Here is a 12,195-nt window from a genome sequence, read left to right as displayed (position 1 = left end):
CCGAGGGAGCTGGCGTACAGCTTCCGGGTCATGCGGCCAGCATGACTCTGGCAAACCAGAGCAGCGCATAGAAACGCCATTTACCTTCCCGCTGGAGCGGTACCTATTTATCTACTTGCACTTTGACGTGGTTTCAGACTGCTAGGTTGGATAACATATTGTTATTCAAAACTATGTAAACTAAAATGCAGGGAGATATGCTGTGCACAGGGTTGCCACGTGTCTGGACTCTCCCGGACCTATCCGGAATACTGCAGTCAGCAGCAGTGTCCATATGGAAATCGGAAAAATGTTTGGGAAAATTCGGACGTATGGTAGCCAATTTCCCATAAGAATAGCTCAACAATTTTTCTGTCTGGATTTTCACTGTTTGAAATATGGCAACCCTAGCTGTACACCATATGGCATTTCCACAGCACTTGGAGAATTCAAATTGCTACATGTACACTGTTATGCAGTATTTCTTACAACATCCCTGTGAGGTAGGTTACTATGATTTGGTTTGACTGAGACCAGCTAGTGAGTTGCTGGCAGAGGACCTCTGGACTTTGCCTCCACAGTACCTTTCATCCTTAGCTGTAGCCCAGCTAGAGGTGGTTTGCAGGAGCTTGACTCTGATACTCTGTAGCATTATTATTGTTACTACTACTCAGTACGTCTCAATACGATTTACAGAGAAGTAAAATATAAACATTACACAGACTACAACAGGGTTAGCCAATGTGGTGCTTTCTATATGTTTTTGGACTGCCAATCCTATCATCCCTGACCAAGCTAGCTGGAGCTGATGGGTACTACAGTCCAACATCTGGAAGGAGCCACATGGCTACATCTGCACCAGAATGTAATGAAATATGATCATACATGACATGCCCCTCATTCCCCAGTACACAGACTGTAAGTACTGGTTGTATACACTTGTATACACTTGTATACACCTGTGGTTTTTTACCATCTACCTCAGGGGTCGGCAACCTTTAAGACAAAAAGAGCCACTTGGACCCGTTTCCGAAGAAAAAAAAACTGGGAGCCGCAAAACCATTGCGACATTTAAAACAAATATATCTCCGGAGCCGCGATCTGACAGCGGGCGGGAAGGTGGCGTCGGGACGGTGCATGACTAACGCATGCACCACCCCATGCGACGTCACAGCCAGTACAGCGCCCGCCACAGTGGGGAGTGTCGGGGCACACAATGCGCCTCCTCCCCTCGCTAGTATCCGCCCCGGAGCCGCGGCAAAAGTGTAAAAGAGCCACATGCGGCTCCGGAGCCGCGGGTTGCTGACCCCTGATCTACCTAATGCAGTTGCTCATTGTTTCTGCACCTCAAGCCACCAAGGCTTTTCCTTCACCTACCCGTAACTCCTGTCTTAGTCTTTGCATTGCCACTGATTCTGAACTTATAATTGTGCTGTTGGCTGACTTTGTTTTGCAGGAGATAGGAAGGCTGGCCATGGAAGCAAACAGGACAGCAGATGGAGTATTAGTCCTGGAGAAAGGAATCATTTCTTTGCGGGATGAAGCTAGACGTGTGGAGAGTGAGTTACAGAGGAAGGAGCTGGAGGTTGGCATGGATGCAACCAGAGCTCAGGAAGTGAGTGTGCAGCTTTTGCCTTTTTATTAAAAGGGGTTTTAAAGGAACCTCCTGAGGGAGGAAAGCCGGCTAATAATACGTTTGATTGTTGCGGCTTCTTCAGGTTGGTCAGGCGTCAGAGGGTGCCCGGGCGGATGCCACTGATGCTGGGAGCACAGTCCAAGAAGTCCTCCGTGCCTTGGATGATGTTTTGCGCATGATGGGTAAGAAGCAATTATATTTCCTATTAAGTCTGGAAACATTATTCCAGCACAGAATCGTAGAGTTGGAAGAAATAAGCAGGAACCAGTTAGAATAGGTGAGAGCAAATGTTTGTTGGTGCAGCTGAATATTACGCGCAGACTTAAACATTAGCAGAATTTTAATAACACTTGCAGTGTAACAATTACTATGGACAATATGGAGAGATTCAAAATATAGATCATAAACTAATATGCAGCTGAAAATGTTAACAATGGAGGGAATGTTGGGAAGTCTGGAGATTCAGATAAATCTCTAAAGGTGTACATGTACTTGGTATTGTTATAACTTTAGGTTTGTAAAATCAAATTAAAATTATTATTTTTAAAAAAAGACCATTAAGGGCAGACTTGTTCACTTTTGGAGGCCATTTTGGTTCTAGTGAGAAGGGATCAAAAAGAAATAAAGGTGGCATTCATATGCTATGTCACACTTTCTTCAATATCTCTGCTGAAGTTCTGATGATACACAAAAATAATCAATTTATTGGTGAAAGGTAGTTGACTAAAAAATATTTACTCTATTGATAGCTTAATCATAGGAGATTGATTGATTTAAATATATAGTATAGTGTTACCTTGGTTCTTGAATGGCTTAGTTGTCAAACAAATTGGCTCCCGAACGCCACAAACCTGGAAATAAGTGTTCCAGTTTGTGGACCTTTTTCAGAAGCCGAACATCCAATGCTGCTTCCGCTTGAGTGCAGGAAACTCCTGCAGCCAATCAGAAGCCTTGGTTTTCAAATGGTTTCGGGAGTCGAACGGACTTGCCAGAACAGATTAAGTTTGAGAACCAAGGTACCACTGTACTTAAGGATTAGCTGGGCACTGACAGCCTAGATTGAGGCACCACATGCAACTGTCCCACAGTGAAAACCCCTGTAGTGTTGGATCCTGCACAGATGCCCCCTCTGTCGCTGGGAGAAATCTAGAGGCCGCTACATAGGATGAAGAAGTCTAAAACACAACTGGACAAAATATTTTGGGTTCAAATAAAGACATAAAATTTAACTGATAGCTTTTTTATTCCCCTTGTATGATGAAACCATGGGATCTGTGAACTACACGTCATGAGAGAGTCCCTAACCCAGTGGTGGTCTTGAAACACTAATGAGAGGTCAGGCTGTATGTGGGGAGAACAGGCAAGCAGGAGACTGGAATGCTGAATCCCTGTTGATCCTCTACCCTCTCCACATTCACATTATCTTGGCAAATGTGGGATTGCTGTGGGAACATATTTCTGCAGGCCTTATATTTTTCCACATACCAGCTGCTCTTCAACATGTGCAGCATTTTGTGGTGTGTCAAAGCATATTGTGGTTTTAACTCGTTACCAATGTTAGGACTTCAGATCCAAGATCTTTTCATTTCCAACACATTGCATGCACCAGGACCAGTTCATGAAGCTGCAGGACTGAATACTGCTGTGTGATAAATTGCACTCTTTTGAGGCTGCTGGTTCATGCAAAGTCCTTAATCAGACCTAGCTTATTTCAGTTATAAGAATCACACTCATGATCACACACCTGTGACATAGCAGTTAACACAGTCCCCTCAGGGAAGTATGAATTTGCATGGGAGGAGTTATGCATACCTGTCCTGTCTGACCCCCAGGTATCACACACAGAGCCTTTTGAAAGGCTTTGTATGCAGAGCTCAACGTCTGCAGGCCCAATATGCATGGCAGGGGGAACTGCCATGTAACATTGGCAGTGTGTGCACTGGACTCTGCGCACGTGTGCCAAATTAAGATATCCCACCCAGGCTGTGTGGATGTAAAGTGGGGCAAGCACATGTAGTAGATGGAGTCATAACATTCTCAAATTGCACTTGGACAGGGGACATCCAGTTACCTATGGGGAAAATGCAGGTGCTTCTGGAGAAGTTGCTTAGCATCATTTAGCTTGTATATTTCTGTTGCCAGCAAGTGAGGAGCAGAGTGGAATGCAAATGTCACTAAATAAATAAGATTGTATCAAGTTTTTTAAACAACATTAGTCATCACAAATTGCAGTCTGTTAGAAATTTTATGAGCATAACATTACCGAATTAAACATCACAGGGTAGCTCATGGACTAGATTTATAAATAGCTTGGGTGACTGATAGGGAAATTCCTATCATAAATTTTACCACTCATACTACACGATTGCCATCACAATAAATTTAAGCCTTTTGGAGAAGCTTTGATTGGATTTTCTTGGCTGCAACTGCAGAGAAACAGTATGGGTTATGAATTTCTTGCAATTTGATGACAACATTGTTTGTTGTCTATGGTTGCATATTTATTTACTACAAGAAGACTGTTTTTGTTGATTAAACAAATAACGGTCTACAATTCAAAATCTATCCACAAATGCAAAATCACAGATTGCTTAGTATCATTAAAAATGTTCCACATACAATGGAGAACATTGTTTGGAAACTTACCTTAATGAAAGCCTTTCTAAGATCTTCTAATTTAGGGTCAGTTTTCAGCAAGGGGTAGCAGAGAATCCAGGGTTATTGACCACCTTCTGAATCACGATGTGCACCTATTAAATAAAGCTGATGATCTTCTTCTTCTAGAATCCGGGATCCATAAGTGAATAAATAACATTACAATGGCAGTTTTATCAATGGACAATAGGCTTAATTACTGTAACTGATTGTGTCAAACTGGGATTTGTGAATGAAGCTGGAATTAAGTGAATGCTTCTCTGATCCCTAAATTGGCTACTTCCCGGTCATTCTCTGGAAACTTACACAGCATCTCTGCATTACCTGTTGGTTCGATCACCTCCCTTCAGAGGAAACTGTCTATTGCATCCCTCCAGGAATCATTGCTCTGGATGTACCTTCTTCCAACCAGGGGTCATACTCTGAACAGTTTCTCTCACAGAGTCCTCTGAAGGTGTAGGAGGTACCTGCTGCCTTCAGCCTCTAAAAGTCAGTGTTTTGAAAGTAGAGTGAGCCTGCCTCTAAATTTAATTCAGACAAAAGTGGGCTTTGGCTATCAGAAGTTTAGGCAACCCTATTATAATAATAATAATAATAATAAATTTTATTTATATCCCGCCCTCCCCAGCCGAAGCCGGGCTCAGGGCGGCTAACAACACTAAAATAGTGCACCATTATAAAACATCATAAGAATTAATTAAAATCAAAATTGATGGCAACCATAGACTAAAGTATTGTAAAGATTGCCAAAGGAGGGAGTCAGGCTGTGCCCTAACCAAAGGCCTGGTGGAACAGCTCTGTCTTGCAGGCCCTGCGGAAAGATGTCAAATCTTATAAAGTCTTGGGTTTGTGGATTATGGGACAGCTCCTTCAACAACCAACTAGATTGAGGGATGCTTGCTCAGAAGGTTTTGCAATTGAGTTCTCCTTTTATTTTACCTCCTCGTATAGACCAACCTGAGTTTGTGGATGAGCAAGGTGTGATCATGCTTGAAACGAACCTAAGTAAAGTCAGAACAAGAAACAACCAGTTGAAAGAACTGATGGCGCAACTGGAGGAAACAGCCAGGCGCCAGAAACTTCGGATTCAGACACTGGAATGGAGCATTACTGAGATCCTTGATGATATCAAGAACCTGGAGGAAATCCGCGATAGTCTTCCCCCAAGTTGCTACAACATACCACCCATTGAGAAACCCTGAAGCCTTTGGAAGCTGGGACAGAAGACTTGCGTGTACTCTGCCAGATCTCGGATACACAAAGCATCAGAGTTAGGCAAACGATTTTGAGTGCTTCAAAAAATCCAAGCCTCTCAGGACTCAAAAAGCCACATGTGACTGCTGAATAGATCTTTTTTAGGTTCCGTTCATCAGGCTGGAAGAGCAGGTGCATCATTCTGGTTTATGTTGCAGCTGTTCCACTTTGGTGCATCAAACATGGAGACATAAAGTTTATCCTAGTTGTCCCACTCCTGGGAAGCAAGAGGGAAACCTGCAGGCTGCACGACAAAGCAGCTGAATTTAAAGAAACTGGTGTGCCGAGAGACATGATTATTGCTGAATATATTAGGAGAAGGTATGTGCCCTGGGTTAGTGTGTGGCCGCAGTGCAAAGCTCGGAGCCAGCAGCTGAATCTGAACTCCCAACTACATGTCCGCCATCCTAGCCTTCCTTTCTCCCAGCCTGATCTAATGTAATAAGATGGAAGTTAAAGCCAGCTAAATTAACTTATGCTACATTAAAACCTTTTTATTACCATGAATTACTCTTCACTCTCACTCTCCCACTTAGAATCTCGCAGGCTGCTTTTCCTTCTGAAAATCTTTCTTAGCATCTAATGTTTCTTAACCTCAAGGATGGGATAAGTTAGGGCCACTGAAAGCTTGCATAGGCCTAAAACTGGTTCAGTAGCATTGCCTCACCACAGGAATTCTGGGAAATCAGTGATATCGAACAGAATATTCTCAATACTCTAATCAAACTACAGTTCCCAGAGTCCCTCAGAGTGTGGGGGGGGGCAGGGGAAGCCCTGAGAGTTACTTGTAGAAAATATAGGTTTGTAGAAGCCTGTGGCAGCAATGGTTATTTAATATGTTCTTGTTTCATTTCTCCTCGCCTTTTTTTAACAATGAAAATGGGGGTGTCTCTAGTAGATTATCTACAACAAGCTCAAGAGTATTTTGTTAACCTCATGTGGCTATATAGTGAGAACCACCTACCTGGCCTTAGGCTATAGCTTGGTAAAGGTGCCTAGCAGTGCAAGCCTATATATACTCATAAGAAAGTCCCACTGAATGCAATAGAACTTACCCCCAGGTAACTGGGTCTAGGATGGCAGCCTAAGCTTCTTGTTTTGAATCACCATCTCAGTGAAAGGAGGGACAGACTTTCTTGTGGGAGACAGACAAAATCCCTCTGTTGGTGTCCATTTTACAACTCTGTTTTAAGTTATCGTTCAAGGCTGTAGTTGGAAAAAGAAACGTGACCTATGCCCTTGCTTCAAACAGTACTTTATACACGTGTATAATGGTGCTAAATATCAAGTATTCTGTTGTGGTTGGGTGAAAAGGGCAAAATAAATAATGAATCCCTATGGTTTGAGAAGGCTGCTTATTTCCTTAATTGTGTTTCTCATTCTGGAAACTTCCTCTCCCCCCCCTCTCCGTACAGTGTGAACATTTTAGTGGAGGCAAAATCGACTTTAACTTTGGATAAAGGTAGTTGCAGCATGCCCCAGCGCCTGAGGGATCCTGGTCAATGCCTTGATTCTGTGATCATCCCTCAACCATTCTACCACTGCTACCTAGTGATTAGTCCTGGCATCAGCCTGGCCAGCTTCTTTGCTCAGTCCACAAAACAGATGAAAGACAGGACCTTGTACTTGCCAGACAACCATGATTCACTTTCAGTCCGGAAGAGGTCGAAGCTTCTCTTCTTGCTTTTTACATGCAAAGGCCCTGCTCTAGCAACAGCTCTCCCACCAGCGTTTGAAATCAGCTTCTGGTGCTACATGGGAGCGTTCTTGTGCTACAGAAATACAATAAGAACCCTTGTGCAGATGGAAATCTTACTGGATACTTCTCTGGATTAGGACTGATCTGCCTTTCCCTGTTCACCAGACCTTTCACATGGGATTCTGTGCTGCGAATAAGCCTGTTTGTCACCGGGAGAGGCAGCAGCAGATGGTGTCAGCATGCTACTTTAACAACATATAACCAGCCATCTATCAACCTTTGCTACAACAAATGAATCAAGAACGGCAGAATTCTATTTTAATATAATTGCTAAGTGAAAATAAAATAAGGCTGTTAAACTGTGCTTGTTTCCAGCAAACTATTCTCTAAATTCCCATTAACTAGTTGCTATGCTGCAAACCACAGAAATTTACCTAGTAAACAGAAACAGTAGTGAAGGTCAACACAAATTTCATTAGTGTAATTTTCTTTTTATTACATCCTTTTAAACATTTTGTTTTGTTTTTGGCCATGACCATTTTAGCAACAATGACCTAACTCTAGCATATTCAAATCTTTTTTTTTCCTTTTAAAACTTTTTTTTAAAACAAAGCAAATTTTACGGTTTAAAATTGCAAGTAATGTAAAACAGTCACCTTCCCTCCCTCTCCCCCCCATCCCCACCCTGCAATGAAAACCCACTCCTTTGATGTGTGGGTCAAAGCCTGACACTTTTGCCAACTCTTTCCAAACCAATCCCATCAGCATCATCCAGATTTATGCTCCGCCCTGCTCTCTCTCCCCCTCCCCCCTAACCATAAGCATAACTGAGCACATGAAGGCAAAGATAAGACAAATAAGACATTATATACATCATCTGAACCACAATGCTATGTTCCTAAGGCATGCTGTCCTAAACTGGATGAAACAGGAAAGTGGCCTGAATAACCCATCTTTTGTTCCAGAGTATGGAGAATTCATCCCTCTATTTTCTTTGCTAACCTCATTTTTTTAATCCTCCCCACAAAAGTGTCCTTCAAAACTTTTTGGAAGGCCACAATTTCTGCCTTTCACTCTCTCACACACAGAGACATGTACAGACTGTCAGATACATTCTTGGTTTTGCACTCTGCAGCTTAGCATTGAGATGTATCGTGGGTTCCAGCAAGAGGTTGTGGCTGCTCTTAAAACGGAGGCATGTGAAAGAGAGAGTGCTTTGGAAATAGTAGTTGGTAACGCGGAACAGGACAGCAGTAGCTACTTATCTAGAGTCATGTAGGATTTCTAAGCCTTCTGTGAGTAGAAAAATTCTCATCAAAGAGACGGTCTCTTCTGTACATCTGCCTGTGACAGCAGTGAGTGTCTAAGGGGTAGTGAATGCTTTGGGGTGTGGTCCTATAATGCCAGGTTGCGACACAAGTCTCATCCCTGTGTGCCACTATCCTCTCTGGTTGCCATACACTTGTAGGGGTAGCAGCTGCCTAAGAATGTGCAACAGAAAATGAGGGCGGTATTTAGGGTGGAATCCCCAGGCCCCCCCATTCACTCACATTTTATGAGTCCACATGACATCTTCCATTTATACCCCTTCTTTGTTTTCTCAGTGTTTCCTTCATCTTTTTTTCTAATACCAGAAAGTTTTATCTTCTTGAAAAGGGTTGTGCAAGCCTCACATACATGGATGCCCTTAGCACTGTTCTTATCCTCTTTTTAAAAAAATGATATGTGGTTTTGATGCGGGCAGTGACATACTGAGCAAGCAAGTTTATCATTCATGATAACCTTTGTGGTGGGCACCATTTTATAAATCAGACAGTATTTTTCATCAATATTTAAAATAGCACTAAAATGCTTTTCTGGATATATAATATTAAAATAGTAGCAAAATACTGCTTAAATTAAAAAAAAATGTTTTAGTACTCTAACAATAAATTACTAAAGGAAAAGAAGACAGAAACCTTTCCACTCATCACCACAAGGAGTTTCCCCCCTGATTCAACACTTTCAATACAAAGGAAACATTAAATACTTGGTTGTTTGACATTTTGTTAGTAATAATGGACAATCACACTCAAATGAGTAAGTGTTTAGTACTAAATAAATGAATCTTTGTTTAAAACAACAACAACTGGATTTCCCCCCTCTCAAATAACTGCACAGGTTATTTGGACCTTCTTCCTCATCCAGAGCAGCAGAACAAACAAAAGAAAAGCGAAATATCCCCAATAGTGTGGAAAGACAATTACAATTCTGGTTGAAGTTTGCATTAGCACTCAAGGACACCAACGTGGAAGCAGCCAGAGATTCTAAATACTGATTTTTCCAGAGACACACCCTGTATTTAGTGCAGATGGTCACCTCTAAGTCCAGCGAGAAACATGAGGCCAAGCAAGAGCTCAGAATGAAGTATGCATTGCTTTCACTCCAGCCAAGAATAGATGATCTACGCTTGTAGAAATCTCACATGGAACAGCCTTGCTGAGGCTATACCACTCTAGAGTCGCTGATGGAGGATCACACGGGCGGATACTTCCCCAGATCAAGCAAATACACACAACCCCTCAGGCATTTGACACATTTCTCTACCCTCTAACTCTGTTTAGTGGGGCCAAGTGAGGAAGTGCAACTCATGGTTTTGTTGTGACACATTATTTCTGAAGAACCATATTGCATTTCTTCCTGACAGACATTCACTGATTCCTCTCACTAGCTATAACACAATCACAACTGGCTACCTGTTTTGAGAACTAAATCGAGTGCCGCTGCTGGTATTTCCTTGAGGTTTCGGGGAGGGCATTGCCTGAGTGAGGGGGAGAATACCTCTTCCTGAGTGTGGAACTAGCTGCAGTTGCCCCACAAGGCTGAAAGAGGCAGGCATGTTGACAGAGGGAAGCAGCTGCGAATGAACGAGCCTGAACTAATCCCACTAGCAAGGGTGCAGTGAACACCACAAGTGCTGAAAAGCCAAATGAGTTTCTGCAGAAAATTAAACACTTTAAACCAAGAGGACACAGCCAATCTGGGACAAATTATTGAAGGCATTCCATGAACAAGCAAGGTGGGTTACTGACTTGCAGCATCGCAGGCAGGTGTGCTCTGTGTCGCTACTCTACTCTAGGGAGTGCTCTTTTTTAAAAAGGGATTAAAGCACAACAGGAAACCCATTTAAATCCCCTGCCCTTAGAAACAAGCATCTATTTACAAAGGAAAATTCTGCCTCCCTGCCATTCTTTCATCTTTCATCCTTTCCCCAGCAATTCCCCTCCTTCAGATAACACAATCCAGAATTTGGGCGGTTTCTTTTCTTTTTCTTTCTTTTTCAAGCTAAATCTTCCATGCTTGACCTAAAAAGTCTGGGCTTTGTACCAAGTGGGTCAGAATCTCCTTCTGCCAACCACATTCTAATTTGAATGGATCACAGCAATTTTTTAGAAAGCCAAAAATAGAGGGAGAGGAAAAAACCCCTGCATTAAAAATAAAAAGGCCCACTGAAATTTATTTAGCTGATGTATTATGAAAATACCTTCCTGGCTTCCAAGGTGTGCTAGAAAGGTATGCAATGTTCCATCCCTTAATAATGCATGCTGGGAAGGTAGACACCAAAGCTGTCCCCCTGAGGCACGTGGCATCTGATCCTCTCTTCCATTTTCTCTCCTAACTAGAAGGGGGAAGATTACTGGATGGAGTGTGCACTCGGTTGGTTGTTGTATGCAGCACTTCCCGGCATTTGGTAGTGGTGGTGGGACATCAGAGTGAAACAGGCAGATGCACACAAGAGGCAATGAGAAAGAAATGAGAGAGTGAGAAAGAGAGAATTGTGATGAACAGCCGTAGGAGAGTGGAGTAATAGGGCTGCCATGGTGCAACTCCGAGGCAGCTTTAGCCAGAGGCATTCAGGTACAGCTGACTCTTGAGGATGTAATCAATGACTGGCTGACACAAGTAATCCACCACATGACCATCACCATGCTGAAGAGCCAGTCTGTGGGAGAAACAGAAGCAGAGGGAGGCCGTCAGTTCAGAAGATGGACAGCTGCACAGGCTAACCTGCCTATTTGGTTGGATGGAGCATGGTTCCTGAGGCTGGGGGCTGGCAGACTTTGCCGGTGGGACCACTAATGTGGGGAATGGGACTGGAGGATTGGTAGGTAGGAGAGAAAGCAGATCTGTCCCCTTATCTCAGCCACCTTGCTTATGATATCCAAGATGTCTCTTGAACTAACCCCAGACATATGTTTTCCACTGAACAGAAAAGGAAAGGGGAGTTTTCAAGGCCCATTTTCTTTTCTTTACACAAATAAGAGCTGGTTTATACAAACAGCAGTTCCAAGGTTAAACTGCATTTGAACACGCAGCCCAACACTATGCAATCTTAAGTCTCAGAACAGTTTACAAAACAGTCTGCTAAGATTTCTTTGACACTCATGGAAATAAACAAGGAAAAGTCAGATAATATTCTACTACTAGAGTTCTGAGAAATTATTTCATTTGCCCGTGCCATTGAAAGGGCTGTAGAATTCTGCAAAAATTACCATGCTGGATTTCTCAACAGAACTTTCAATTCTGTAATCTGCTAATTGGTTTGGCTGCATATTCTAGGGCAGTTAAGATTGCAAACTGAAGAGCGTGACTTTCCTCTTCATGGCTCCACAGCCTCTCCTACCTGGATAGTGTCACCCCTCTCCAGCTTTGCCTGCTGGAGCAAACAGAGCTCCTGTGGGTTTGCAGCAAGCCAGAGAAGGGGTGAGGATAGGATTGTAAGAAGAGCAAAGTGAAGAAGGTTAAAAAATCTCAGGTTAAATCTCAGGGTCACGTAAGCCTGGTCAAACTGGTCTGTCATGATTTGCTCTGAATCTGTGTGAAGCTTCATACATCATTGCAGCTAACAAAATATGGGACATGCAGGTCATGTCTTGATCACATGTCAGCAAGTCAGAATTTGAGCTAAACTAAGAGAGAGTTGTCATTATCT

At 42.8% G+C, this 12,195-nt stretch overlaps 2 protein-coding genes across 2 annotated transcripts in view; one reads left to right on the top strand and one right to left on the bottom strand.

Moving 5' to 3' along the window:
• LAMC2 (laminin subunit gamma 2) overlaps positions 1-6,860 on the top strand; it is a 44,155-nt gene extending 37,295 nt beyond the window's left edge. Inside the window, exons 21-23 of the mRNA XM_083507057.1 lie at positions 1,436-1,594; positions 1,698-1,797; positions 5,222-6,860. Coding sequence (XP_083363183.1) covers positions 1,436-1,594; positions 1,698-1,797; positions 5,222-5,472 — 510 coding nt within the window. The 3' untranslated portion in view covers positions 5,473-6,860. The remainder of the gene's footprint in view (positions 1-1,435; positions 1,595-1,697; positions 1,798-5,221) is intronic.
• Positions 6,861-8,619: 1,759 nt separating this feature from the next.
• Positions 8,620-12,195, bottom strand: part of NMNAT2 (nicotinamide nucleotide adenylyltransferase 2) — a 59,718-nt gene continuing 56,142 nt past the window's right edge. Inside the window, exon 11 of the mRNA XM_083507215.1 lies at positions 8,620-11,205. Coding sequence (XP_083363341.1) covers positions 11,103-11,205 — 103 coding nt within the window. The 3' untranslated portion in view covers positions 8,620-11,102. The remainder of the gene's footprint in view (positions 11,206-12,195) is intronic.

The sequence above is a fragment of the Podarcis liolepis genome (genome assembly GCF_965112155.1).
Source record: "Podarcis liolepis genome assembly, chromosome: 6".
NCBI classification, from domain to species: Eukaryota; Metazoa; Chordata; class Lepidosauria; order Squamata; family Lacertidae; genus Podarcis; species Podarcis liolepis.
The sequence above is the reverse complement of the archived record's forward strand: the minus strand, read 5'-3'. Positions and strand labels throughout refer to the sequence as shown.